This window comes from Misgurnus anguillicaudatus, chromosome 24 (genome assembly GCF_027580225.2).
Source record: "Misgurnus anguillicaudatus chromosome 24, ASM2758022v2, whole genome shotgun sequence".
In the NCBI taxonomy this organism is placed as follows: Eukaryota; Metazoa; Chordata; class Actinopteri; order Cypriniformes; family Cobitidae; genus Misgurnus; species Misgurnus anguillicaudatus.
In genome coordinates, this window is record NC_073360.2 from 25,691,639 (window position 1) to 25,719,153 (window position 27,515).

Below are 27,515 nucleotides of genomic sequence, written 5' to 3' on the forward strand. Positions count from 1 at the left end.
CCTTTAAATAGCAAATGTTACGTGTCAAACAGTACCTATGTAAATATAACCCTGCATATTTCTCATGTAACCACAGGTAAAAACTCAACTGAGAACGCTTAAATTACATCGTAAAGCAGGGTGACAGGAAGTGACTGCGCAACCTATAAACACCGAGCATCTCTGCTTCAGCTCACTATTCAGCATCCAGCTCTCCGGATAAACTCCATCATCAAGGCCTTATATCTACTTTGGTAAGAAACAAACTATTGGAAACTAAAAAAATACCTTTTTTTTAATCTCAATGATACTTGTTTGTCTTAATAACGATACATGTTCACTTCATAGATTTCCAAACATGGCGACAACGCAGAAGACCACAGGATTCACAATGGTCCACTCCACCTCCCCAGAGTTAAATATTTCACTCGCATCGACTACCTTACATCCAACTGGGGCTTCAGAGATCAGCTGCTTAATTGATCCCCAGCTGGTGTTTATTGTGGCCGCTTCTATTGGAGGCATCATCCTGATCTTACTAATAACCACCATAGTGTTGGCATGTAACATCTCCAAACTGAAACGTCGCCACCTGGCCCCTCGTCCATCTCGAAGCAACGCAGATCTAGTGAGCGGGGCGGGCTACTGGGGAACGGAGAGAAGAGAGGAAGACATCGTGGGCCAGTGTGAAACCAGCGTTCTTCTAGAGGAAGTCAAGACTGACGGGGAGGAAGAGGAAATCCAGGATGGAAAAGAAGAGGAGATCCAGGATGGGGACGCAGGGCCGAGCCAGTATATCTCTACTACAAACAGCTCTCAAAACTCTGAATGTGTGCAAACAACTATCCAGAGCTCAGCATCCAGGGAATCCTGCATAGATCCCATAAACTTGGAGAACATGCCTCTAATGGTGTAAAGCAAGATGGGATGGTTTTTTGAATATGGGGTCAGATCTGGAGACAATTAGCGTGATATGGTATCAGTGGCTAGTCATAGTATTTTTTAGACCATTTTTGTTCGTTTTTTCTTTTTCTTATACTCAAATCTTTAAAAAAGCAAAAAAATTCCTATAGTTTAGTTTAGCAGTGACTAAATATATGGTGGTAACAAAAAAAAATTATAAGCTTAATTTAACATATTACGTAGTTTATAACATGGAACTAACTATGAACATCTGTTAATTCTGGCAAGGACATTACTTCTAAATGAAAGAAAATCTAGATTTAATGAGACACATGCTCAGTAAATAACAATATGACAATAATGCAAACAAAGTGTTTTCACAGATAATTAAAGCTGAAATTTTTCTTATGTAAATCCTTTGTCCAAGCCAATTTCTATGTGCATAGGCAACACAAACTAATTCATACACTTGAAAAAATAATGGTGCTTAAAGTATTCTTCAAGGAGATCCCATAGAAGAACCACTTTTGGTATCTGAAGAAACCATTCAAGTCAAAGGTAGAAATGCACCGATATATCGGCTAATAATTGGCAAAAAGGATTTTTTTACACTATCGGCTGATAGTTTAAAAACAGGCACTAGTCATGGCCGAATATGAACTTGCAATAAATTGTAAAGAAACAATGTAAAGAAACATCACTAGTTTAATGTTCAATATTAAAGAGCACCTATTTCATTGCGTTATTTTATTTATTAGGTAGAATACAATGTGTTTGTGTGGTTTATGGATAAAAACACATATTTTCAACATACCATACATTTTTATAGCTCCAGATTTGAAAAGCTTGTTGTTCCTGATTGGCCAGCTAATCTGTACATTGTGATTGGCCTGAATACCTCTGACGTTAGCCGGAAATGTGACGCTCCTTACCATGTTTTAAAGAGTCGGTCACACTGCAATGCTAACAGGCTGTGAGTCCAAGCGAGAGGAATTATGATAATGTCGGTCTTGTCTACATCACCAATCCCAGGAAGTAAACTGTTGCCTACAATCGGTGAGTTTGTTGTAGTCCAAGAAAAAAAGATTTACGTTGGAGACGATAACTCGGATCATCATTAACTTTGGGGGTTTGTACCTTTTGCATATGGTGCAACATGTACTAATACACACATACACACCAAAGGAAATGTAAAATCGTGAATTGGACAATAGGTGCCCTTTAATGGTCATTATATGAATGAATTACATTCAGAAAATGTAATCTTCAGAATTAAGTTAATGCAAGGTTACTACCAAACTATTAGTATCGGCAGATATCTGTCTGAATAATCGGCTATCGGTATCGCTGAAAAAAATGTATTATAGGTGCATCTCTAGCCAATGGTTTTTAAAAGATTCATTTTTTTAGCTTTATATAACTACAAAGAACTTTTTTTTAACCAAATAGGTTCTTCATGGACCATTTAGCCAAAAACGTTTCCTCTTTGGCATCGTGAAGCACCTTTATTTTTTAAAGTGTAAAGGGCTCATTATACTTCTGCGTAGGGCCTACGCTATAGCCTCGATGCAGTAGGCTACACGTCGGTTTTCATTTCTACTTCTGCGTCGCTATTCGCATCGATGTGCAATTAAACACGCAGACCGCTAGTAGGCAGTATCCACCCATGTATCACACAATATAAGAGCAAAGGCCGAAGAAAAAGTAACATGCCCAGTAAACCCACAAATATAGAAGAAGCTTGTGTATGTCATTTTAGAAGACCAACAGTGATGAAGGTAAATATACAGCAAATATTGTTGCAGTTTGAATTAAATATCCCATTTTAACTTGGGCCATCTTTGTTATTAGCAGAAATTTGTGTTAGGAAATGCCGCACAGATCTTTTTGACCTGATGGGAGGGATTCTAGCAGACCAATCAGAGCATTTGCGGAGCATTGACACGCTGTAACATTTTGGAAGAGGTGCACGTCATGCTATGCCTATGCTAGGCTACTGCGTAGGGTTCGAGTCTCTGCGTAGGCTACGCCGTTAAATCGATGCGGAAATATAAAGCCCACTTAAGCCCCCAAACGGTGTATACATCAACCTTGCAGTAAAAAACAGCTAGACGATGCAACATTGGCTCAACCAAAGAGTTTGGGAAAATCTGGACATGAAAGGCGTGTCACTTTCTTCCAATATTATATTTATAACATGATTTGTCCAGTAATAGCCAAGAAGTTTGAAAGCAGCATATGTGTTTTTTTAAGACCTTAAACATAGTAAAGTTTGGCAGTAGCATTCTGCTTCCAAACTCTAGAACACTGAATGATTTGCTTTGAAGGGCCTTGCCCACCCTTGTCACTCTCTGAGCTCCTTATTTGTACTTCAACGTTAAATAAAATGCTAACAATAAAGAAAACAGTGTACCTAATTATTTTCAGATAAAACTGTGCTTTATGCATGTATTCTTTCTCAATAACAATTACAGATAAACTCCATTTCTAAGATTTGCATTTAAAAGAAGCTTTACATTGAAAAAGGAACTTCTAAGAAGAATTACGAAAAAAGAGACATGAGATCATTTCCTCTCACATGACTTCTGCCCTGCTAAATATTTTCTTAAACTTGCTTTCCCAATTACTCCAGTTTTGATTAAGTCAGCTAATAAACATTTAATTATAGAGCCAGAATACTGATATAGTTCTCATGCGCAGATCAAAAACCCTTGCTTTCACAACGTTACCACAGACTCTTTCCTCATAGATAAAACTCGTATTAGCAGAAAACGAACGCAACCATTTCATAGCTTTCATTTCCTGTTGAGTGAAGGTTCCGTATATTCATCAGATCACACTTCGCTCTTAAGCAAATGCATCTGAGGCTGTCTGGGTATGGATATATTCTCCTGATTCATTTCTCATAAGCCAACAATTTAATCTTTCTTTGGAAAAATCTCAAGTGAGTTGATTTATTTTTTATTACATTAAATTACTACATACACCTACTGCATGCCACTTGAGTATCAAGTTGGTTTTACTGTAAAGCTAAATGCAAACATAGTTTTCATTAAAATCCTATATGCTATCATTGCCATTCTGTAAGCATCTACAATAAAACTCTGTGTTCTTTAATACACAAAGATCTGGTGATGTAATACGTATAAGTAGTTAAACAAAGATTCAGAAAATTAATTATAACTCATTGCACATTATCAAGAGTATCTGCTTAGAGATGAAATGGTTTCTTAAGTAAAAATTTCTGCTTTTGTAAGGTGTCCCATAAAAACAACATGAGGTCGATTTCATGCCCACTTGTCGTCGTCTTCCTCTTCTCACTGCCATGGAGACCAAACGGTAATTTAACGGCAGGCGCAAATATCAAGAGGAACAACGAGCACATCGCTGACCATCATAGTCTTAAACACACAACAGAACGGCTGTCAGGACTGAGGCACTACTCTCTTGATGCTGAAAAAGAAAACGTGGTTTCACTTTCAAGAAGCATGGAGATGCAACATCTCACAGGAACAAGTGAATCAGAGCATCAAGGCCTCCACGTGGGGACTTTCAGTGCTCACGTACTGAATCAGAGGGGGAAGAGAGATACAAATGGCACAAGACAACACCTGCAAACCAAACCAACGGAAACTACGGAAAGGATCCTCACACAACAGGCTATCCGAAATACTACAAAATTTATGCCATCAAATAATTCATCTAAACAAATTGAGGCAGATACTGCACAACAGGGGAATGCAACCAGAGAGCCTTTAGTTGCAATGCAGGACAAGACACGGGAAACACCCTTAATATTAAATCCCACTACCCTCAGTTATACTACTCAGCCAAGTGTAGCAGACACAGAGAGCAACACAACCACTGCAAGTAGTAACCTTCATACTGTAACCCAAACACGGGAGGCTACAGTCCAGCCCAACCAAGTGACTCACACCTCCACAGTAAGATCTGTGACAGATTTGATCAAAACCACACAAAGGAAAAAAATCACAGAGAAACGGCCTCCACCTACGATCAAGCCAGTGGAGAGAACCACAACCACTCTGAAGACCACCAAAAAGAAAGTGGTCCCTCCACCTAATAACAACCAACAAAAGAGCCCAGGTCCTATCGTGGCGTCTATAATTTGCACTACATTGGTATTAATGTTCATAGGGATCATATACATCTTGGTCCGGAAACGAAAAATCCAGAAAAAGCAGTTGGAAAATAGCGAGTGGGCCGGGCCCTCGCCGTTTCTAGATGGCGAAGTTCAACCTGACGTGCCGGCCACTGTGGAGTCCGAGTCTGTCAACAGACGAGGCTTTGGCCAGATCTCCATTTCCAAATACCTTCCCCAACGACTATCCAAACACCTGACACTTCGGAGGGATACGGACGAGGAAGTATTCATGGGGGATATACTGCAAGGAAGCACCTTTGGCAGACAAATTCCGGATGAGGTCAAAGGCACGAACGGGGAACAAACACTGGTTCGAGACTTGCCGGAGACAGAGGAAAGTCAAAACCATCAAGCTCCAGCTTCTGTTGACTCCACAGACACTAAAATCCCAGCAGTAACGGTGGATATCAAAGAATCAGGCGAACTGAATGATGATCTCCCTAAATCTTCTCCTCAGGACCCTGTGGTTAAACCACTGCACCCTTTAGTGTCTATAGATCTTGATTCGCTTTCAGAAGACATAGCTCCTACACAAATATCAAATGTTGGGAATGTTCCTCCCGCTCCACCACTGCCATAATCTCAATCTAACAGACAATCTTCACTGCTAAAAAACCACTCAAATGGAGAAAACCATCAGACTCATATTTATAATGACAACTAATCGAACGCAGATGTTCTTGGTAGGGCTGCATAACGATTGATCGCGACTGATCGTTTGCAGAATAGAAGTTTTTAATTTACATTTTATAAATGTGTGTGCTGTGTATGGTAGTTGTGTATATGTGGATACATAAACATGCATGTATATATTTAAGAAATATTTACATGTGTATATACATTTTTATATTTATATGTAATTAATATTATGTGTAAATATAAATACCTAACATATAAATATATATTTTTCTGTGTGTGTATTTATATATACATAATTATTATGCACGGTACACACATTTATATGGTGTAGATAAGAGCTTTTGTTCTGCAAACGATTAGTCGCGAATAATCGTTAGGCAGCGCTAGTTCTTGGAGACAACATATGAGCTTAGATGCAAAAACCAATTCTGTGAAAGATAAGAATGATATTAATCAAATGCTCTCAGCACGTATTATATGTTTATCAAATACTTTCACTTCAAATCTGCTTAATCTTGGCCTTAGGCCATTCAGAATTTTTTTTCTCAGAAAACATGTCAGATGCACATGTCCATGTTGCACTTAAATTTTTAAGTTTAATCAACTTGAAATGACATTTAATTTCAACTTTATTGACTAGCGAGGAGCTGCTAGAAATGATAAAAATAAAGTTGAAATATCATGCTAATTTAACTTTTTTATAACTTATAGCAACTCCTTGGTAGTCAAGAAAGTTGAAATGAATTGTAAATTCAATTTGATTAAATAGTAAAAATTAAAAAGTGATTAAAAATGTAAATGCAACAAGGAATTTTATACAGCCTGAGTATTTTATAAGTCAAATATTGCAGCAGTTTAATTCTTAAATTTTTTAGGAAAGCTAACAAGTATTAAAATGTCTCTTTGGAGTAAAAATGCACTTTTGTTTTCCAAATCTTGTGTGTTAATAGAGTTGTGTGTGTAAGAATTAACATGTGAACACATCATGCATAGCTAACAGTATTTCATTACTATTTCACATTGCTAAGCTGCAAACTATGAGGAGCTATAATCAACATGAGAATCAGCATAACTAAATCTGATTCAAAGCATAAAAACACTGCAACTACTCAAGCCTGTGTGTTCTCATTTCTTCGGCTGTAAAATAAAATAGCACATGTGGGTTTGCACATTTTACTAAAGTGCTGTGCAGGAAGTAAAATTCATAATCTATCAAAAACATCAAGATGGCCACACTATGTTGCTTTGAAACATACCATGTTACATACAGACCGACTACTAAAACATTTTTATACTCCACTAACTAACACGAGCAGTTCACTTCAAATGAAAAGGTTCATAAACTGTTCAGTGATTGACACTGCGCTGGGTAGGAAGCTAGTACAGATGCTTACTGCACATAAATAAATGTCAGGTCTGTGCAACCAACAGCAGAAGTGAGAAAGGAAATGTCACAGAGTTATATTGGGACACAAACCACAAGCCTTACTATTTGCCTTTGGTTTATATTAAAGCGATGGAGATTAGTATCAATCATCATTTTTAAAATACTCCCTTGTGGTACACCATAAAGTAAAAAACAACCTGGTAAAAGTCAGTATTTATTTCACATGCCACAAACAAAGGACATAAGGATCTATCAAATCCTAACCAACTGTCACAGCAAGCAAAAAACTTTTCTTATGCACAATGCATTTTGCTTATAATAAAGTACAGCAATTGTTAGTACCATTGTATTACAACAACAAGTTACATGGTAACACAACAGTACCTTGCACATTCAGACTAGGTCCCTAACAACATCCACATATTTTCAGTATCATTCAACTGCTGCAGGTTTCCTGCCTCAGTAGCTCTTATAAAAGCATCACTGTGTTGCTATGCAGGTGTCACACATTCGATTGGTGTTGCCAGGCTGCTTTAATGCACTGGTACATTCACACCCCATTGGTGCTTCCAGAAGCTGCAAAAGCTCATTCAAAACATTAGGGGAAAGAAAAAGGAGACAAACAGAGCAAAACACATCCCAATAACCGAAGTGTGGATTTTTATAACTGCAGCTCATTTTGTAGGTCGCATTTATGGGCCATTGCAGACTCATCCAAGTAACTGTAATAACTGGCAACTGAGCTGTCAAAATACACTATTGGATAAATTGGCAGTGGGATGGATCACGCTGACCAAAACAAAAATAGACATGTCGACACACACATTTCAAAAAGAGAATAACTAGCTTAAGCATTGTTTTTCAAGAGAAACAGCCTATGTGAACTTCGCATGTTTTACTAAATATCCACAAATTAAGAGTTTGGTTCCAAAACGCAATAAATCCATTTTGATTAATTTGGGTAAAAAAAAATTTCTATATGAAGAAAGTGACAAGATGCAAACCACTATTTTCTGTTACAAACTTTCACTTAGCATCTTCAGGTTATAATAACATAAAAATTCAAATCCATAATTTGATTTTCAAAGATTTATTATAAAAACTGATTAGTTTTTCTGCAAAATGCAATAAATGCAAAAGTTTTTTTTAAATGCTATAAATCCATTAAATCAATATATAAATGTGCATTCATCTTTGCCATGTTATATTCATTTAGTTGACTAGTGGTATACACTGATTAAAATAATAATAATAAAAAACATTAAATGGCATTAAACAAAACACTTACTTTGTCATATTAAGAACACTGTCATTGCAGCTGTCATACTTGGGACGTCATCGCTGGACTTTTTTGACAGCGATCAGCTGTAAAATGATTTGGTGATGCAGTCGTGTGAGAACAAGCAATAGCCGACATTTTTCCTTCGCCCGAGTGCCTCTCACGCAAAATTATTTGAATTTGATGTCTTTCGTTTCTTCCCCGCCACAGAAAACCACCAAAAGTTTATCAATGCCAGTGAATGAGGAATACTAGAATTCAGTGTGTATTCAAAAGTGCCACCATAGTTGTTCACAATGCGTGGAATGGTGAGCTGTGATTGGTTAAGCTGATTTATTGCATTTTGCAGAAAAGGAGGACTGCCATTTGTAGCAGATTGGAAAAAAAGAAAGTAAAGACGACAGAATAACAGGGCGGATATTAGATTTTGCATAAAATGAAGAATTTACTTTTTAATACTGACCTGATACTGATTTTGGTTCACATTTTGGTAATTTTTTTTAAATGGCATTTATCATGTTTTGGAACCAAACTCTTCAAATATATTTTGATGCATTACAGTCAAAAAACTACATACTGCACCTTTAAAAGTAATCCACACACATCTTTTGCTTGAGGTTAGATTACTAATAGTCTCAGCCTCAGATGTCATGCCCACAGAATGTTGGCTAAACATCTGATGTGTATTGTACAATTAAAGGAGCATTTCACCCGTAGAAACATTCATCTTTATTGAAAGTGCGTCATATTTGTAGACGAAATATAACATACATTTCGAATTCGGTGCCTATTTGACCGAGAAAAGGGGTGTTTGTAGTCACATCCCCTCAACAAAGATACAGCACTTCCTTCTTTTAATGATGCAACATGATGATTTTTACATCATCGAAAGAAGGAAGTGCAACACTGAAATCTGTATTTTTCCTGTCTCAGTGGCAACTGAGGAAATGATGCACAACCATTCAAAAACATGACTGGGGTTCTAACTTTACAAAGATTAATGCAAATGGGTGAAGTGTCTCTTTAACTGGAAACCCTGTGGGAATGTCGAAGTCGTCTTCTGATTTGTTGAAATATAACGGATTTCCGAGAGACGAGAGTTCGCAATTTTTTGGTCCCTCGGGAAACAAAGCTCTGTCGTTCGATCGAGGAAGAGCAGCAGTTGTTTAAGTGGGTTATAATGAGCAATTATCGTGATCAGCTGAACGCTGCATACGTTTCCTACCGCTTAACTTTGGGTTTTGTTAGGAGATAGAGAGTGATGAGCCATTCTTAGCCACTTTTGCAACGTTCGCTAAAAATTACTCTCTACTTGTTACTTCTCTCGACTTGTGGCACGCCGGTCTGCAATTTTGGGGAGACTTCCAAGACCCGAAACGTGACGCTAGACGAAACAAACTGTGATTGGTTGTGTGACATGTCAATCAAACGGCCTTGTGGGTGGGCACTTGCCAAAGAATACCTTCAGTATTGAAAGTCTGGCTACGCGAGACTAGATTACTAATAAAATACTGAATTAGTAATCTTTAAAAAAATCTATACAATTTAGGTTATAACTTTATTACCGCATGTATGTAGTTTTCTCAGCACTGCACCTCAATTAATGAACATTCACATTTATTACGTCAGTCAGCAGGACACACTGTGGGTAAACATAATGACATCTGATCATTAGACAAGGATAAATATTTACAATGGCTAGCAATGAAACTACAAATTTCGAACCATAGCCCTCAAGACAAACACACATCACTTGAAGAGTGAAAAACAGTGTCACATGAAGCCATTCACCCCTTCTTGTACCTTTCGCTGCATAGCTGCATCATACACAGCAACACAAATTAACAACTTATCAAAGCACTGGGTTGTAAATAGAGGGGCTGCAATAAACGCACAAACCATGACTACAAGGGGGAAAAACTGCGGGTGAGAGAGAGAGAGAGAGAGAAAGAGGGAGGGAGAGGGGGAGGGAGTGAGGGAGAGGGGGGAGAGAGAGGGGGAGAGAAAAAGGGGGAGAGAGAGGGGGAGAGAAAAAGGGGGAGAGAGAGAGAGAGATTGAAGGAGATGATTTGGTTGCGTGTGCAGAACCAGAATATAAAACACAGAAGTCAGCATCTCCCCCTCATCAGCAGCAGTATGGGCTGAGCCTGTGCTGCATTCAACCCCCCAGCCCATCTTGGACCCCTCCACTTTCTCTCAAGCTGATGCTGTAAGCAGGCAGCCAGCAGGAGCGGAGGCTATCTAGAGGTGCCAACACACTGCACAGCCATGCCTTCAAGAAAAGCAAGGGAAGGAAGTGGCTAGAAAGTGGAAATATACCACCGTAACTTACTGCTGCCAATGAGAAAAAGTGGGAAGGAAAAAAGAGCGAGAGTAAGTACAAGAATATACAGGAAAGGGAGACCGCGAAGAGGGAACGCGGACCTTACTGTCAAACCAGTGGATTTATATATACACAGATATGTAAAAATATTAAACAATCGAAACTGCCTTTCGCCGATTTAGAAAAGGAGGTCAAACAGAAGAAGAGAGGTTGCAACGAACAGAGAAATGCCCTCAAAGTGATGGAAAGGACCAGGTAAGTGATATACGACATGAAATGAAAGCATTCAAACCACTAAACTCATGGCAACTAGGTTTCTGGATGCTGACACAGCCATGCAGTAAGCATGCTTATTCACAAAATGCACAGTGATGCTGCAGTAGGGCATTTTAGTTTGCAAAACACGGGTACCTCAATCAAAGCTCACGCTATACTGTTCCCCATCGAGATTTCTAGAATCGGATGCGTTATAAGTCTTGCATTTCTTTGGCAAATACTCAACACTTAATGTTAGAATAAGACTGACCGTAGCAATCCAGAATGCAAGAACTTTCCAGAACAGAGTGTTGCATGTAGTCCCGCACACCAAAACACACTAATGTACCATGCTGTCTTATAATGTGTATATATATATACAAAGACTACGGACAAACAGTGCATTGGATTGTGCAGGATACAACATCGCTTCAAGGCTAAATGCTTACTTTCCACTGCTGCAGCAGGACTGTGTAGCTCCTGGCAAAATCTCAAGCACAAACCTGAGAGACCTGAACATCATATAAGAGTCCATTATGCTGGTGAATGATAATGCCCTGTGTTATGATGTTTTCACAAATGCTGATGCGTAACACAACCTCCAACCTAATTTTCTCTTAGTGGGAACAACTTGGTATAACCTCCAATATGATATCCCAGTATCTTTCTAAATTGTTGACACTACTTGACATACACCTGAATATTTTTGCTTTCTCACTTGAATAATTGAACAAGCTGATGGGAGGACGCATGTAGAAAGTGGGATGTCCCCTCTTTGTATGTTTAATGTTCATTACACTCCCTCAACCCACCTGCCTGAAAGTTTGTAGTCTTCCTAGGAAGACCTTGATTAGCTGGATCAGGTGTATTTGATTAGGGTTGGAGCAAAACTTTGCAGAGACACCGGCCCTCCAGAAGCAGGATTGGACACCGCTGGGTTAGGGTGACACAGTTGGGGGTCAGGGTATTCTGATATTTATAATAAAGCTTTGAAGTCTTGAATTTAAGCAAAAAAGGTTAGCGACAAGTTTGTATTTGTTTGTTTTTTTCAGAACAGTCAACATCACGCCTGCCTCCATGCCAGCTAACCTGCTGCTGCTTCTGCTACTTGGAGTGCGTGTGCTGGCCATTTGCCCACCCATGTGCACCTGTAGCAGGGGCCACAGAGTCGTGGACTGCTCTGCCCGTGGCTTGAGTCTCCTTCCTGACAGCCTCCAGCACAACATTCATTTCCTCAACCTGTCTCATAACAGGCTCCAAGATCTTGATGGACTCCTCAGCCATCTTGACCACTTAAGAACTCTGGACATCTCCTACAACCACCTCCACCACTTTCCAGTTGGCCTGCCCCGAGCTCTTTGGGACATACATGCTTCTGGAAACTACATCCGTCAGTTGGAAAAGAATGACACTGCCTATCATTGGAACCTTCAGTCTCTGGACTTGTCAAAGAACCAGCTTGAACGGGTGGTTTTGATTAACAACACCCTGCCTAGCCTGCGAGCTCTCAATTTCAGTCACAATAAATTCTGGACTGTCCCAACGAACATCCCCCATAACGTGGAGATGGTGGACCTCTCTCACAACTACTTGCTGCAGATTTTACCTGGCTCGCTGGATCGGCTGCAGAGGCTCTCTAGGTTCTACTTGCATGCAAATCGGTTCACCTCGTTGAGTGACGGTGTCTTCAGTCAGCTGGTGGGACTACAGCTCCTAACACTCGGAGATAACCCTTGGGCTTGTGAGGATGAGGAGAACATTAACCATCTACTGACATGGATGCAGCAGACCACAGCAAAAATCCTGGGCTGCCCTTGCTACACCAGGCCCACGTGTGGGGAGGTCCACCTAGTCACCAGGAGAACCTGGCTTTCGGCATACACAGAGCCACTGCTGGGTGCCGATGCCCGTAATCCTGGCCACCGAGCACCAATGCAGGTAGTTACCTCTGGATATCTGCCTAAGTCATCTCTGCTGAACCTCCCTCACATTCCGAATGCTGCTAATGCTTCTGGAGCAGAGGAGCAAGTGCTGAGCATGGGTGGGGGATTTCTCACTTCAACCCCACATAGTCCGTCCACAAAGACAAGCACAACAATCCGAACACGTAGCACGAAGAAGGTCCTTCCGGACCGAGCTCGCAGCACAAGTCATCAAATACAAAGGTGTAACTTTGAAACTGCAGTTCTGAATCTTTTATGCATTGCAGTGATTTTCAGTGTTTTGTAGATTTACATAACAATATTGAACTAAAAGCTGAAAGAATGCAAAAAGATACTCACCTGTTTGGTCTTAAAACATAACACTCGTGATCATTCTTCACCATATGCAATTTCGGGCTGCTTTCAACAAACTTATGGCTTTCTATGGATGTGACTGAGTATCATATGGCTACTGTGTATACTCGCATCATCTAGAATGCATACAAGTACAACAGAATTACCAGTTTATTGGTGAGGCAAAAAGAATGCACTTTTCCATTAAAAATAGAATGCACTTTACAATGTTATGCAACGCTTGCTCATTTAAATGTTCAATTAAACTTTAAATTGAAACATTTTAATGACAACTCTGTATTATGATGTTGTGTTCTATGAATTAAAAAAAAAACTGGGATCTGTAACAACACATTAAGGTAAGAATAAAGTGATAGAGTCTTTAAACTGTTTTCGCTATACCTTAGCTATAAAATAATAAGGTTTTTACTGTGAAAATGTATTTTATTTTTAGAAAATTCAACTGGCTAATTAAAGGTCCACTTTGTAGATCTTTAGCGGCATCATTGTGTGAGACAACTTGGTGACAAAATGTGCTCTATAGAAAAGAATATCCATTTACGGCTACTGTAGAAACATGGTGGCGCAAAATTGCGATTTCCATGTAAGGGGGCATGGGTGTATGTAGATAAAAACAGCCCATTCTAAGCTAAAAAAACCAATACTGTTTATTTTGAAGGGTCCTTACACACCACTGATAATATAGTATGTATATTGCATTTCTACCAAGAGATCCTTCTGAAAGTTACACACTGCACCTTTAAGCTAGGCTGGGCTGAAAATGTTTAAGTAAATTGCTGTTAGACACGTGCCCAAGGGTCTCCCTCACATAAAGAGCAATCCCACGATGCCTCTTCTGCAGTATACAGCACGCATCAAGGTTGACCACTCATTTCACATCCCTCCACTAAATGGTTCACTGACCGAATTAATGTTAGCAGTCTAGAGAGTGTTTTCTCCAACCTACATCAAAAACAAATTCCCAAAGCTGGAGCAAAGGCACTTTCGCAAAACAGAGCTCCCTCTGACAAAGTCTAAGATTTTTTAAATGTATTACTTAACTGCCTTTAAGATAATCTGATTTTGTTTAATAGCAAATATTATTAATAAGAAATAGAGTAAGATTTAAGATGAACAAAACAGCTAGTTTTTCTTCTTCTGTTGAACACAAAAGAAGATATTTTAATATATGATGGTAAGCACACAGTTGACGGAAGCCATTGACTTTCATAATATTTATTTGTGTGTACCGCCAATTGTGTGCTTACATTCATTTATCAAAATATCTTCTTTTGTTTTTAACAGAATAAAGAAGGTTTAGAATGAGGGTGAGTAAATTAATTTTTATTTTTGGGTGCACAATTCTTTTAAGATCAATGATTATGCAGCAAATTCCGTAAAAAAATGTTCAATACAAGAAACTGTTACAAATTTGTATTAGTGTTTGATCTTTAAAAAATTCACGTCTAAATAATCATTCAACTGATTCATTCAATGACTAATGATGCAGAAATAAAGTCAGTAGTCTAACAAATCCGTTTAAAACAAAGAGTCATTCATACGTTTTGATCACAAACAAGTTATACAAAGTCAAAAAATAAAAAAGCTGTATGTGGAATCAGGATTACTATGTAAATATTGGACATCATATAGACGGTTTGCCGATTTACAAACATTACAGGGTGTGCGCGCATCCAGGAGGCAGAAAGCCCGATTGGTGAGCTGGTCCGCTACTGCACAACCTTAATTATTGAAACGTTCTTTATTGTTTGTATATAAATAAAACTCGATTTTAGTTGGAACTGTTTTTCTGTCTTTATTTTTGCAGTGTTACTGTGATACATGTATGAATTATAATGTTATAATTATAATGCTAGTAACGTAATAGTCACATCTACTGGTATGTTAACATCAGGCACCCAGCACTGGCTCTGTTGGTACTATTATCCACGCAACAACTCCTTGGCATTTTGACTTACAGACACTGCTACTAGCCTACAACACAAGGCACGTCTCTTCTTTCTGCCTATCGGTTACGCGCGCAAGCAGTTATGTTATATCTAACTTGTTCCAAAGCACCAACTTGTTTCACTCATCTCTAACTATCCCATCTAAAGTCAGTATGAATGTCTGTAGGGATGGGATGGTATGAAAATTTCATATTATGATTATAGTGACCAAAGTTATCATGGTTATCAATATTATCATGGTTTTGTTCAAATGAGATGGAAATGTTCAAAAAGAACTGATACACACTGGAAACATTTGAACAAGTTTTATTTTTAAAAATCACATTTTAATATTTCATGTCTCTGAAATTATTTCTGTGGTAAAAAATAAATAAATCGGTCTAATAAGTTTACCATGAATGAATACAATACATTATCCCTTATAGCCATTCTTGTGCAAAAAACTATGCTGCATGTGCGCGCCTGCATCAAACTGATTCTGGCTGGACAGGAATTACCGCAAGTTTTATTAAATAAAATTTTAAACGATAATACTAACCGTCAGGACATTTTATCGTGGTTAACCGTGAAACCGGTAATCGTCCCATCCCCAGTGTAACACCAAATCTGGCATTTAGCAAGACAAGACAGGAAAGAAACAAATGGAAGAGTGGAATAGGGAGGATATGTTTATTTATGGACTGCATTTATATAGGGGAGGATATGTTTATATATCCTCAATGTTAACACCTCTTTACCTCGTGAGTGTGTTGATTTAAATAAAAAAGGCAGAGTACAATACTGAGTCACACTGATATCCTTCTAGAGAATCGACACAGCCAGACAGATCACCCTCGAGACCACGGTAAATATGACCTTTTTTATATATATAGTCCAAAATTATCTGGACACTCAAAATCTAATTCAAGTACCATATATTCAACAGACATTTAAAATAATTAATATTAAATTAAATAATTAAATTAAACAGCCAGAAAGAGTTAAAATACTTTGCCCTAATGTTAAAAATATATCATATTTCAAACAAACATTTTGTGAAAATTACTTTATTGGTAATGTATTTATGCTATATATCATTTAAAATAAATGCAACTTGGGTTTGTTTTTGTTACATAAAGACATTTATTAATTTTTATGTGTCGCTTAGGCTTTCAGATGAATACATTGGTGAATACACTGTGTGGGATAAAAAAGCAGTAGTACTGGATAATTATTCATTAATAATAGTATTGACAATATATAGTAAAGTCTTCAACTCAAAAGATTAAAATATATACCTGATGGTAGAGTTGAAATAACAAAAACAAATGTTAAAAGTAACCTATAATTAAACCACATATTTTGTTTTTTTTTCTTTCATAACTGCAAAGGAAAACCTAAAAATGATTACCAAACAGAGAATACTTCTGATGGTCACTATGATGATTACAGGCAATGGTCTCATCAGTGTCATCAACTCAACCTCCACCAACTCAACCGACGCGTGCAACTCAAATTCAACAGCCAACCCAACCAACTCGACTATCTCAAACTCAACAGCCAACCCAACCAACTCGACTATCTCAAATTCAACAGCCAACCCAACCAGCTCCACTATCTCAAATTCAACAGCCAACCCAACCAACCCTACTATCTCAAATTCAACAGCCAACCCAACCAACCCAACCAACTCCACTAACTCAAATCCAACAGCCAACCCAACCAACTCTACTATCTCAAACTCAACAGCCAACCCAACCAACTCGACTATCTCAAATTCAACAGCCAACCCAACCAGCTCCACTATCTCAAATTCAACAGCCAACCCAACCAACCCTACTATCTCAAATTCAACAGCCAACCCAACCAACCCTACTATCTCAAATTCAACAGCCAACCCAACCAACCCTACTATCTCAAATTCAACAGCCAACCCAACCAACCCTACTATCTCAAATTCAACAGCCAACCCAACCAACCCTACTATCTCAAATTCAACAGCCAACCCAACCAACTCCACTATCTCAAATTCAACAGCCAACCCAACCAACTCCACTAAATCAAATCCAACAGGCAACCCAACCAACCCTACAAACTCAAATCCAACATCCAGCTCTGGTGTGGCACGTTTATATCCAAAGATCCTAAGGCTGCCTGAATTTCTGATCTACGCGGTCGGCGTCATTGGGGTCCTTACACTCATTTAGCAACTCTGATCATCTTTAGGAGATGAGGAATTGAATTACTTTATCACACAGCTAAAACCTACAGGATGCACCAAACCTGTGGTTGACCTGAGGTTGGTCTTTCATAACTCATAACTCTGATTAAGTTCTTAGTTGTGATTCATTTAAATATCAAGTATCAGATGTTTCTCCTAAGCGATTCAAAACAAACAATGAAACTGTTAAAATCCATTAAGAGTAAAGAGCAGTAATATGAATGTAGATAATATGTAAAATGTAGTTAATACATATAAAATTAATGAGAAACATATTGAAATCATTTGATAATACTGACTTTGATTGCAGACTTACTACATTTAAAGTTTATTCATTTAGCAAAGATTACTCATCTTATACTGTCAATACCATCATGCTTTAAAACATATTAAATGAAACTGTTCTGTAGAAATAATTAAATCAAATGTAATAAATCCATTTTAAAGTCATATGTATTGTTGGTTAATTTGTTACTTCTCTATTTTAAAAGACATAAAATGAAAACTTGTCAAAATCTCTGTTTTGACAACCAATACAAACAAACTGAAAACACAATATGGATTTATGCAAAACTGTATGAGCAATCAGATACTCAAACATGGCTTGTGTCAATCTTGAGGAGAGCAAATGTGATAAACAGGATATAGATGAAACGAAACACTACACCCAACCAGGGAACTACACTAACCTTTTCCACTGGTGGCACTTGCGCTACCAACTTTTTCAGTTACTGGCGCAAAATATGATTTGGTCGCACATATTTTTTTCAAGTTATATTAAGGCGCTCTGGTTAATAATGAACAATAATGAAACTGTACTGCATACAGATATGCTTTTTATTTTACTTGCCATCTTTTAAACCACATGCCGCCTTGTTTTCTTAAATGTTGCGGTGTTTCCCAAAGATCTGAAATTTACTTGGTGGTGGTAGCCGGTGAAAAGGGCAATTATTACCCACTGACAAATAATGGTCTACTATACATGTGACGAAGAACTAATAATGTGTGACACAACACAATACTTTGATTTATTGAAAATTAATATTAATTTCACATTATATTTCATTAATCTAAACACTCCAAACTTTCTTTGCCATTAACAAAGCTGACACTGTTTGTCAAAGCACCACGAAAACACTTACTGTTTTTGCACTGATATATGAAGCAATTAGACCCCTTTTATCAAACTCAATATAATACAATACTATGTATAGTATATTAATAGACAGTGCAGGTCTATAGATTATAAATGTGACTGATGTTATGACTGATGTTATAATGGTAATAATTTCTATTAGATAGGCACTTTTACTGCTTCTGCTCTATCTTTCTATTTCTCTCTTGCCGATTTAAAAAGCCTAATCCACTCATTATTTCAGATTTAAAAGTCTACTTACTGTCCCGGTGACAGACTTTACATTGCTTTGCTCATTCAGTGCAATGGGCTTGACATTAGCACTGCTTTTTGCTACAATCTCTGTCCAAACTTAATATGGATATGGTTTTAGAAAAGATATGGTTTATTAATAATAAGATCATAAAAAAAGTGAGAAAGCAAATGCAGCGCGTGGTCGTAACAAGAACCATCGCCATAGAAACCGAAGGCACGCTGAAAATGCACTCGTGCTTTAGCGCGGTAGCGCTCATGGCCGTTTTCCGATCGACTCGGGTTATAAACACAATATTAATCAGACTTGGGACCCAAAGTAATTAAACTAGGACCTAACCGGACCCGACAGACCATTTAAAATATAAACCCGGAACCATACGGGTCCCGCGTCCTCAGTGAAGAAAGACCTCTGCTCAAGTTCAGAAACATGGAAGACACTGCGCTTGCGTCGCGTCGCACCTAATTCATTGAGAAACAGCTGAGCACGCAAAACGCACACTGATAGGGAGAGACACGACGTGCTTTCACGCAAAATGAAGCCAACGTGTTGATGGCTCAGAGCACGTTATAAAACGTATTCTTAAAATCCACATTTCTGTTTTAATAAATGCTCATAGTAAATCATAGCATATTGCCTAAAACATTAGGTAGCACAGTTGCGACCCATTAAAAATTAGGGTCGCAACGGCAGTTCAAAAGGTCGCATATGCGACCATTTTGGTCGCAGTGTAGCTCCCTGCCAACTGAGTAAGCAGGAGATGTGGGAACACAAGTGTTACAACAGCAAAGCTACATCTTAAAATACAAGCTCCTACCTGCGGGCAATGTAATAAAAGACGGGATTGCCGTTCTTAGATGTGCCAGCTTGGTAAAAAATGTTGAGTGTCTTCAAAGCTTTAAATTCTTCTTTTTCATGAACTTGATGCCTAAGGGCACAGTAAAAACATATTTAAATGTTTAAATAAACAAACAATACGTCTTTAAAAGGGACAATTCACTTTTTTTTAAAATATGTTAATTTCCCAGCTCCCCTATAGTTAAACATTTGATTTTTTACCGTTTTGGAATCCATTCCGCAGATCTCCAGGTCTGGCGGTACCACTTTTAGCATAGCTTAGCATAATCCATTGAATCATAGCTTTAGCATTGCACAAAAAAATAATTAAAACTTGACTCTTCTGTAGTTATATTGTGTATTAAGACCGACGGAAAAATAAAAGTTGGAATTTTCTAGGCAGATATGGCTAGGAAATATACTCTCATTCCGGTGTAATAATCAAAGAACTTCGCCGCCGTGTTATGGCTGCAGGAGGCGCAATGATATTACGCAGCGCCTGAAAATTGTCCCCAGCTATTGAAAGTTACTAAAGGGACTATTTTCAGCTGCTGCGTAATATCATTAATTGTCTGTCGGTCTTAGTACACCATGTAACTACAGAAGAGTCATGTTTTAAATAGGAAAAATATCCAAACTCTGAGCATTTTTAGCGCGATGCTAATGGTCTAATCAGATTCAATGGATTATGCTAAGCTATGCTAAAACTGGTACCACTAGACGCAGAGATCAGCTGAATGGATTCCAAAACGGTAAAAATCAAATGTTTAACTCTAGGGGAGGTGGAAAATGAGCATAAAGAGTCCCTTTAATAAAAAAATTAAAAAAAATCACATTTAACGACTCAAAATGATTTAGCAGTACATATAAGGTCTTCTATATATGGATCGTTGTTAAAGGGATCGTTGTTCACCAAAAATGAAAAGTATGTTATCATTTACTCGCCCTCATGTTGTTACAAACCTTTATGAGTTTCTTCATTCTGTTGAACACAAAAGATGATGATTTTTGATAAATGATGGTAAGCACACAGTTGTCTGTAGCAACTCACTTCCATAGTATTTGTTTCTCCTACTATGGATGTCAATGGAAACCATCAACTAATGCGTTTACAGAATAAAAAAACTTGGTAACACTTTACAATAAGGTTAATTAGTTAACATTAATTAATGTATTAGTAACTAACATGAACAAACCATGAGCAATACATTTGTTACAGTCTTTATTAATCTTTGTTAATGTTAGTTAATGGAAATAAAGCTGTTCATTGTTTGTTCATGTTAGTTCACAGTGCATTAACTAACGTTAACAAGATTTTAATGAAGTATTAGTTAATTGTTGAAATTAACATTAACAAAGATTAAAAAATGCTTATAAGTGCAGATCATTATTAGTTCATGTTAACTAATGTAGTTAACTAATGTTAACTAATGAACCTTATTGTAAAGTGTTACCAAAAACTCATACAGGTTTAGAATGACATAAGGGCGAGTAAATGATAACAGACTTTTATTTTTGGGTGAACTACGCCTTTAACTGTTATAACAAATTTACTACCAATAACCCCAAACTTTTTATAAATACTGTTCAGCGAGCAGAATGACTTTGCTATTTTGCAGAAGAAGGGGCAGTCACCTTGTCATAAACTCCTCAAACTTTGAGCTGGTAAGGTTGAGACTGGACCAGTGTGTATCAGCCACTGGCTTATGTTCGGGGGGGCCCAGGTATGCCAGGAGGGTAGCCATCTTATCAAATGGTCTGCGTCCCACTGCCTTGTGATCCCTATAGATTTAAGTTTCATTTTAATATTTCCAAAATGGTATTTGAATAACAAACCTATCCCATAGTGTGCCTAGAGGCTGTTACTGTTACCTGTTGCTGGACAGGTATTGGCCAATTCTCTCCTGGTTGTTCCACAACAGACGGTGCAGTGCTAGAACATTCCCATCACTGATAAAAGACAGGCTGTGATTCACCGAATCACTCGGAGGAGAGTCAGACGCAATATCCAAGAAGAACCTGCAAATACAAAACCACAAGTATTTTGAATCTTACACTACATAAACGTTTATAAGGATTCTGTAAGGCCAAATGGGTTCTGAAAAGCTGACAGCTTTAAACCTTAAACAACAGAAATCGGTCATGTTAAATTCAGTTCAAGTGGAAAGTCTAATGCAGTTTATTTCCTAGTGTCCATAAAATATTACAGCTAGTAATGCATAACCTTTTATATGTGAGATACTTAATGAAACAAACATAAACACACCTTCTGGCAGCATCAAAGTTGCTTTTTACAAAGTCATTAAAGGGCCGCATGTGCTCCTCTTTAGTAAAGAGAACGTGATTAGCAATGCTCTGGAGAATCTGAAAAAAAGGAAAAAAAACTGTATAAATATTGCAACAACAAAAATCTTTACAACAATGTGCTGCTATTTAACACGGTTCAGCATTTCACAGTGTTACATGAACCGTAGATGCAAAGATAATGTTTTTTAAATATGTTTGGAGGTATTTAGACAGCACCTCGGGCAACTCGTACATTAACTACAGATAATAAAAATCGTTAATACATAAATACCAAAAAGAAAAAGGCCCAGGATACAGATTCGGAGGGCACCATACTGCATCTAAGTGTACTTTTGTGGTCACACTTACTTTAGACATGAGCTTGAGACCGCGTTCAATACGCGGAGGGGGTTTCTTGTCCAGGATTCCCGTCTCATACGGCGAGACGATAGCAGGGTTAATAAAGCGCAAGAACATGGCACTTCCTACAGCACCGATACTGTTTTGAGGAAACCGCTGGCTCACCACCTGCACATAAGATAAGAAGAAAACGGCAGGGAAGACCAGTGAGTTTCGGCAGGGTTTAATTCAAAGGTAAACGAAAAACCGTCATAAAAAAAAAACATTCTTAATATTATTAAGATTTATATACATTTTTATATAGGTTTAGAATTAATGGAATGATATTTTTAAAAAAAGAGCATAACAATGACAAAGAAAAACAAAAACTCAACTGATATATAAGTTTTGGTGTCATGTAAAATGGGATTGCAAGCTTTGCTTTGAAAGGAAAGTGGGTCAGATGACTTACAAGAAACACAACAGTGTTTACATTGAACTGAAAATCATAAGACAATATCAAACCTGCAGAACCACAAAAGAGGCTATACATTTTCCAATGGTTTCAATAAAATCAAATGCACAGACACAGCACAAATACAGATTGCACACACCCTTACAAGAAAACACCTTTATCAAACAGAATAAATGTTTACGGTTAAAAGAATAAGAAAGACAGCATACACACGTTTCATAAGTATGAAATATATGTATATAAAGAATGTGCTCCCTAAATTTGCTCGATTGGGTTGAGGTCCGGACTTTGAGGAGCCCAGTAAGAAAATGACCTAAATATCCTTATGATGGCCACCACTGTATCTCCAAAGTCATCATTATGCTCTACAAACCATATAATAGAGCCATCATAAGGAGACTTCCTTACTGTCCACCCCTGAACTCTAATAAGCAAATTTGGGGAGAGTTGGAAAATAAACTGCACTTGTACGTTCAAAGAAAAGCCTTTGGCTTGAGTTGCATAAGGCATGGGATAACATTATGGATAAAGTTCTGAGGAAATATATTAACATTATGCCATAGGGATGAGCTGCTGTAATTGCTGCAAAAGTGGACATAGCAAATATTTAAGTTAAGGTGAATAAAAACAGTACGACTCACATCATCTGATATTAGTTTTGCCCAGAGCAACAATCATTATGAAATTAAATCATGTTTTGAGGGCAAAAAAGGGTCAATATTATAAACATCCATGGTAACACATGGCCCATATTCCACCACACTTAAAATAATAATATTAATTGATAGCTTTGACCCAAATTCATAAGAAGGACATAACGAAGTAATTTCGAAGTAAAATTTAATTTAGTTTGGGACCTACAACAGGCTATTAGTGCCTCAGCTTATTGTAAAAGAAGTACAAGCCATCTAATGATGAGACCAAAGGAATTCTTCACTAAGAATGCATGGTCACATCTGACAGTAAGCTGGAAATGTGAAAATACAAAAGACAGGAAACAAAAGGTGAGAACAATTTGTATTTTCACACATGCAAAAGCACCAGTGGTTTGTGCAAACATGCACAACCCCTGATTTGAAGACAATTCAAAGATTAAACGACAAAACCCAGAGAAGCACCAACATGTTCATTAGATCCCATCTAATTCATGCAAATAAGGTAAAATTATCATAAAAAAACTTAGCTTTCCAAGTCACACGAGTCATTGACCCTTAACATACTGTACCAAAAACCAAACGAGTTTTTTTTCCTAAATGAAAACCTTAATGTATGTTTGTGATGAGAAAATGCTTTCAAAACATAAACCGAGTTAGTAGAGGGCTCCTGTTGCACTTTGGTGTAACAGAACATAAACCCACACAGTAAAGTCCAATTTATAGTCGTGCGTAAGATCTATGCCATAGGTTACACGTAGCCTCTGCGTAGCACCTCGTCAGATTTTTAACAGCGCGTCAGTTCTACGCAGACCGCAAGAGCTGCGATTTGTCCACTAGAACCCCTCCGCTCAGGTAAGAAAAAGTGCCACATAGGTATTTCCGTTTGCGACGGTGAGAACAAAGCTGAGCCAAGTTGAGGAGTGATTTCGTTGAAACTGCAACAAAAGTCGCTGTTTATTTATTTCCATCACTGACGATCTTCTCAAAACATACACAACAAGTTGCAGTTTCTTCTTCGTTTGGGGGTTAAACTTGCCAAGCTGCTGCTTCATTGATGGTAGCGCCGCTATTGTGCTTACACTCGTGGATACTGCCTACCAGTGGTCTGCATGTGTGTTTGCACGTCGACGCGGACGACGACGCATACGTATATATGAAAACCGACACGTATCCTACACCGTCGCAGCTACGCCGTAGGACGTACGCACAACTATAACGAGCCCTTAAAGCACCAGATCTCGGTTTTACTGCAAGAGATTGTTCCAGTACAAAAAGCTTAATCCATTCAATCCAACTGCCCACCACCAATCCAGTCCACACCAGTTAAACTTCTAAACGAGAAATGTTTGTTTATCCACCTGTTAACCCCAAAACATTAGGGTTTGTTTGCAGCATTTTCAACTGTAAACAGGAAAGTTTTTATGCGGTTTGACTGTTCGTTTACTCGACAACAGCGCTTTGGTTCCTGAAAACGCGAGGTTTTGAAAACATTACCTTACTGTCTTCGCATAAACTATGTAAACGCAAAATTTATGATAGCAATGACGTCATGCGTTAATTCAGTCTATAGATGGTTTCAGCAGTAACAACATGAACAAGCGGCTTTCATGGAACACACATAACTTCTGGTAAACTCTACTTTAAAATGAAAAATGTGTTATTTATTCTTAGCAGTTTATTTATATAACAAGCAAAAAAAAACTTAGATTACCTAGGAAACCAAAACATTTGTTATTTTTGATGAGGTATTTGTTCAAGAGTTTAGTTTAGCAACTAGTCAGACCATTAAACCCAAAGTAAATTTCCAACCAGACGCGTAATCGCATCACCACACGTGCGTCCGATGAAACCGTCTATAGGCATGCGTGAGTATAACAAGAAAACAACAGCAGTGTTGGACTACGTTTGTGCTGCTAAAGATACAGAGTTTATTAATGCTTCTCCAACAAAATTTTGCCAATTTATAGTCCAGGGTCACTTGTAGTAATAAAGCTACCTCATAGTCCACCTAACCAAACATGCTTGATGCTTTCGCCATCTTGATTGTTTATATTTATCGCTCTGTAGAAGAATGTGTATGTCCTTAGGCGTACAGTGTTTCTTTACAAGGTCACATCAGAATCTACTGGCCTGACACATGTAATACAGCAGTCTAAGGCCTCGGACACACTGAACGTTTTTACATCTTAAACGGTTTTAAATCCATGGGATAGGGATAGTGTCAAATGATACAATTTAATTATCGAGACGCACACACTGGATGATTCGACCAGACCACGAGACCACACACGTGATGACTGTAGTAACGATTTCAAAGTGACATGAGATCTCACAGAACACGAGATCAAACGTGACTTGAGAAAAACAAAATGTTGTGGTAGTTCTTGCATGATACATCAAAGCACTTATACTGTTGCTGTAGTTGTACAAGTCGATATTGTTTCTCAATACTCCCCTTTCATGTCATGTTTGTGGGTGTCTTGTTTCAGCAATAAAAGCATGCAACAACCGGTTGAAGTCTGCATGCTTTCATTGGCTATTGCAGCTGTCATGTCGGAGGCAGACCAATCAAGAGTTTGGGATTGGGGAAGCTCCAACGCAATCGAAAGCAGCATACTGGAGGTTATTTTGGACAAAAAAAGCATGTTTGTGATCATCACGCCCCGTTTCGATCACCAAGGGTGCAAATTGGGCTTAAAATCATCACGTGTGTGGCCAGCCTCAGTTGTTTTCAGGAGTCCATGTAAATGGTAATCTTTTTGTGACAGCGTTGTCGAGTGTACGTGAAATTTTTCGAAAATGCAAAAAAAACGAACTTTCATTGTCGTGTAAACAGCCTTAAAATAAAAACACGGGTTTGTTTCTAAGAAAGATCACAGATTACATTGGAGTTTCTGAACATGTTTTGGCACAGAAGACAAAAATGCCAGAAATCATGAAAAACAAAATGAACAAATGCACAAAATTCAACTAAACAAAATAAATTAGTAACTAAAGCAATGCGGCATTTGTGGCATGAATAAAACCAAACCCCCAAAAAAATGATATCTAAAGAAAAATAAAATGCTAAAACACTTACGGATTTTTTGTTTTCCTTTTTTTCTTTAACAGTGGCTTTATTCAGAAGGGAGTGGCAAGTAGCCTACAGGGCAGAGATGAGCACAGAGAGATCACAGCAGCTAGACAACTGTACTCAGCACAGCCACAGTGCATACAAACACAACGAACGCGCAGACAATACAATTTCCCGAGAGCTGATCTAGGAACAGTTTGATTTACCCCCCACCAGGATCAGTTAGATAAACACAGGGCGATGCTCCTTAAGCCAAACGTGAAGCAAAAGCTGCGAAAAAGCTGCTGTGACATAGAGCTCCCAGCTCAAGCAAAAAGTGTGAATATGCTAAGATAATTTATTAACAAATTGACATTAGCTGAAAGAACCGATAAAGGATGAGAAGAGGAAGTCTTGATATATGGGTCTAATATCAGATATATACTATATGTGTGAGCTGAGATAAGGAAGACAAAGTGTTTTAAAGTGACTGGTAGTTTGTGTAGTTCTTGCTGCAAATCTGATTATAGCTTTTAACAGACGTGTCTGGATTGTTGAAGAATCTCTTTGGATTGGAAAAGAAGAAAAAAAGATGGAGAGACAAACAGAGAATGGGAGAAACAGATGTTAAGTTCCACCTTGAAGCACATGCAAACCAGCAAGAAATCTGGACAGCGAATTTTTACCCTTGAGGAACCCAAACAACCCAAACCTTATAATTACAGACAAAGAAACAGAAAAGCCAAGAACTGAAATACAAGAAATTAAGAGAGAGGAAAATAAATGGTTGTTTAACATAATTCATTTCTATGAGTATGATACATATTACTATAAGTAACATATTAATACCCATTACTGTGAACAAAAAAAAAAAAAACAGTTTGATTCTGTTTGAGACCAAAGAATTCAATAAAAAGTAACTACACTACAAATTACCCAACAAGCCTCTTACAAAATAAAAAAACTACTATGGAAAAATAGCTACACTTACAGACACAACATTAACTTTGTTACCAACAAATTTCCTAATTTTATAGTTTTAGTGTACAACTTCATACGCATAACTGTTTTATTATCATATTATTATTGTTTTATTATTAATAGGC

The 27,515-nt window shown here is 37.8% G+C and overlaps 3 protein-coding genes and 1 long non-coding RNA gene across 15 annotated transcripts in view; 3 read left to right on the forward strand and 1 right to left on the reverse strand.

Moving 5' to 3' along the window:
• The window catches only part of LOC129438183 (uncharacterized), a 42,471-nt gene extending 36,664 nt beyond the window's left edge, over window positions 1-5,807 (forward strand). For both annotated transcript variants that reach the window (XM_073862827.1, XM_055196816.2), the window contains exons 2-4: window positions 77-233; window positions 328-3,826; window positions 4,140-5,807. In XM_073862827.1, the coding sequence (XP_073718928.1) occupies window positions 4,158-5,627 (1,470 nt within the window). In that variant the 5' untranslated portion in view covers window positions 77-233; window positions 328-3,826; window positions 4,140-4,157 and the 3' untranslated portion in view covers window positions 5,628-5,807. The remainder of the gene's footprint in view (window positions 1-76; window positions 234-327; window positions 3,827-4,139) is intronic.
• nf1a (neurofibromin 1a) overlaps window positions 1-27,515 on the reverse strand; it is an 88,401-nt gene that overhangs the window by 35,046 nt on the left and 25,840 nt on the right. For 9 of the 11 annotated variants that reach the window (XR_012367565.1, XM_055196815.2, XM_055196813.2 and 6 more), the window contains exons 30-35: window positions 26,437-26,499; window positions 22,257-22,415; window positions 21,868-21,965; window positions 21,474-21,620; window positions 21,237-21,383; window positions 19,582-19,692 (exon numbers count right to left, since the gene is read on the reverse strand). Coding sequence is in view for 10 of the 11 variants with exons in the window: in XM_055196815.2 (XP_055052790.2) it covers window positions 19,582-19,692; window positions 21,237-21,383; window positions 21,474-21,620; window positions 21,868-21,965; window positions 22,257-22,415; window positions 26,437-26,499 (725 nt within the window). In the remaining variant the exon portion in view is untranslated. The remainder of the gene's footprint in view (window positions 1-19,581; window positions 19,693-21,236; window positions 21,384-21,473; window positions 21,621-21,867; window positions 21,966-22,256; window positions 22,416-26,436; window positions 26,500-27,515) is intronic. The other 2 variants (XM_073862826.1, XM_073862823.1) reach the window with 1 other exon arrangement.
• Window positions 10,393-14,448, forward strand: LOC129438184 (oligodendrocyte-myelin glycoprotein). The gene is made up of 2 exons (XM_055196817.2): window positions 10,393-10,930; window positions 11,983-14,448. The coding sequence occupies exons 1-2, from the start codon at window positions 10,917-10,919 to the stop codon at window positions 13,157-13,159; spliced, it is 1,191 nt and encodes a 396-aa protein (XP_055052792.2). The 5' UTR covers window positions 10,393-10,916; the 3' UTR covers window positions 13,160-14,448.
• On the forward strand, window positions 14,524-17,826 carry LOC129438185 (uncharacterized). Its single transcript, XR_012367596.1, has 2 exons — window positions 14,524-16,020; window positions 16,547-17,826. It is a non-coding gene; the product is annotated as an uncharacterized lncRNA (long non-coding RNA).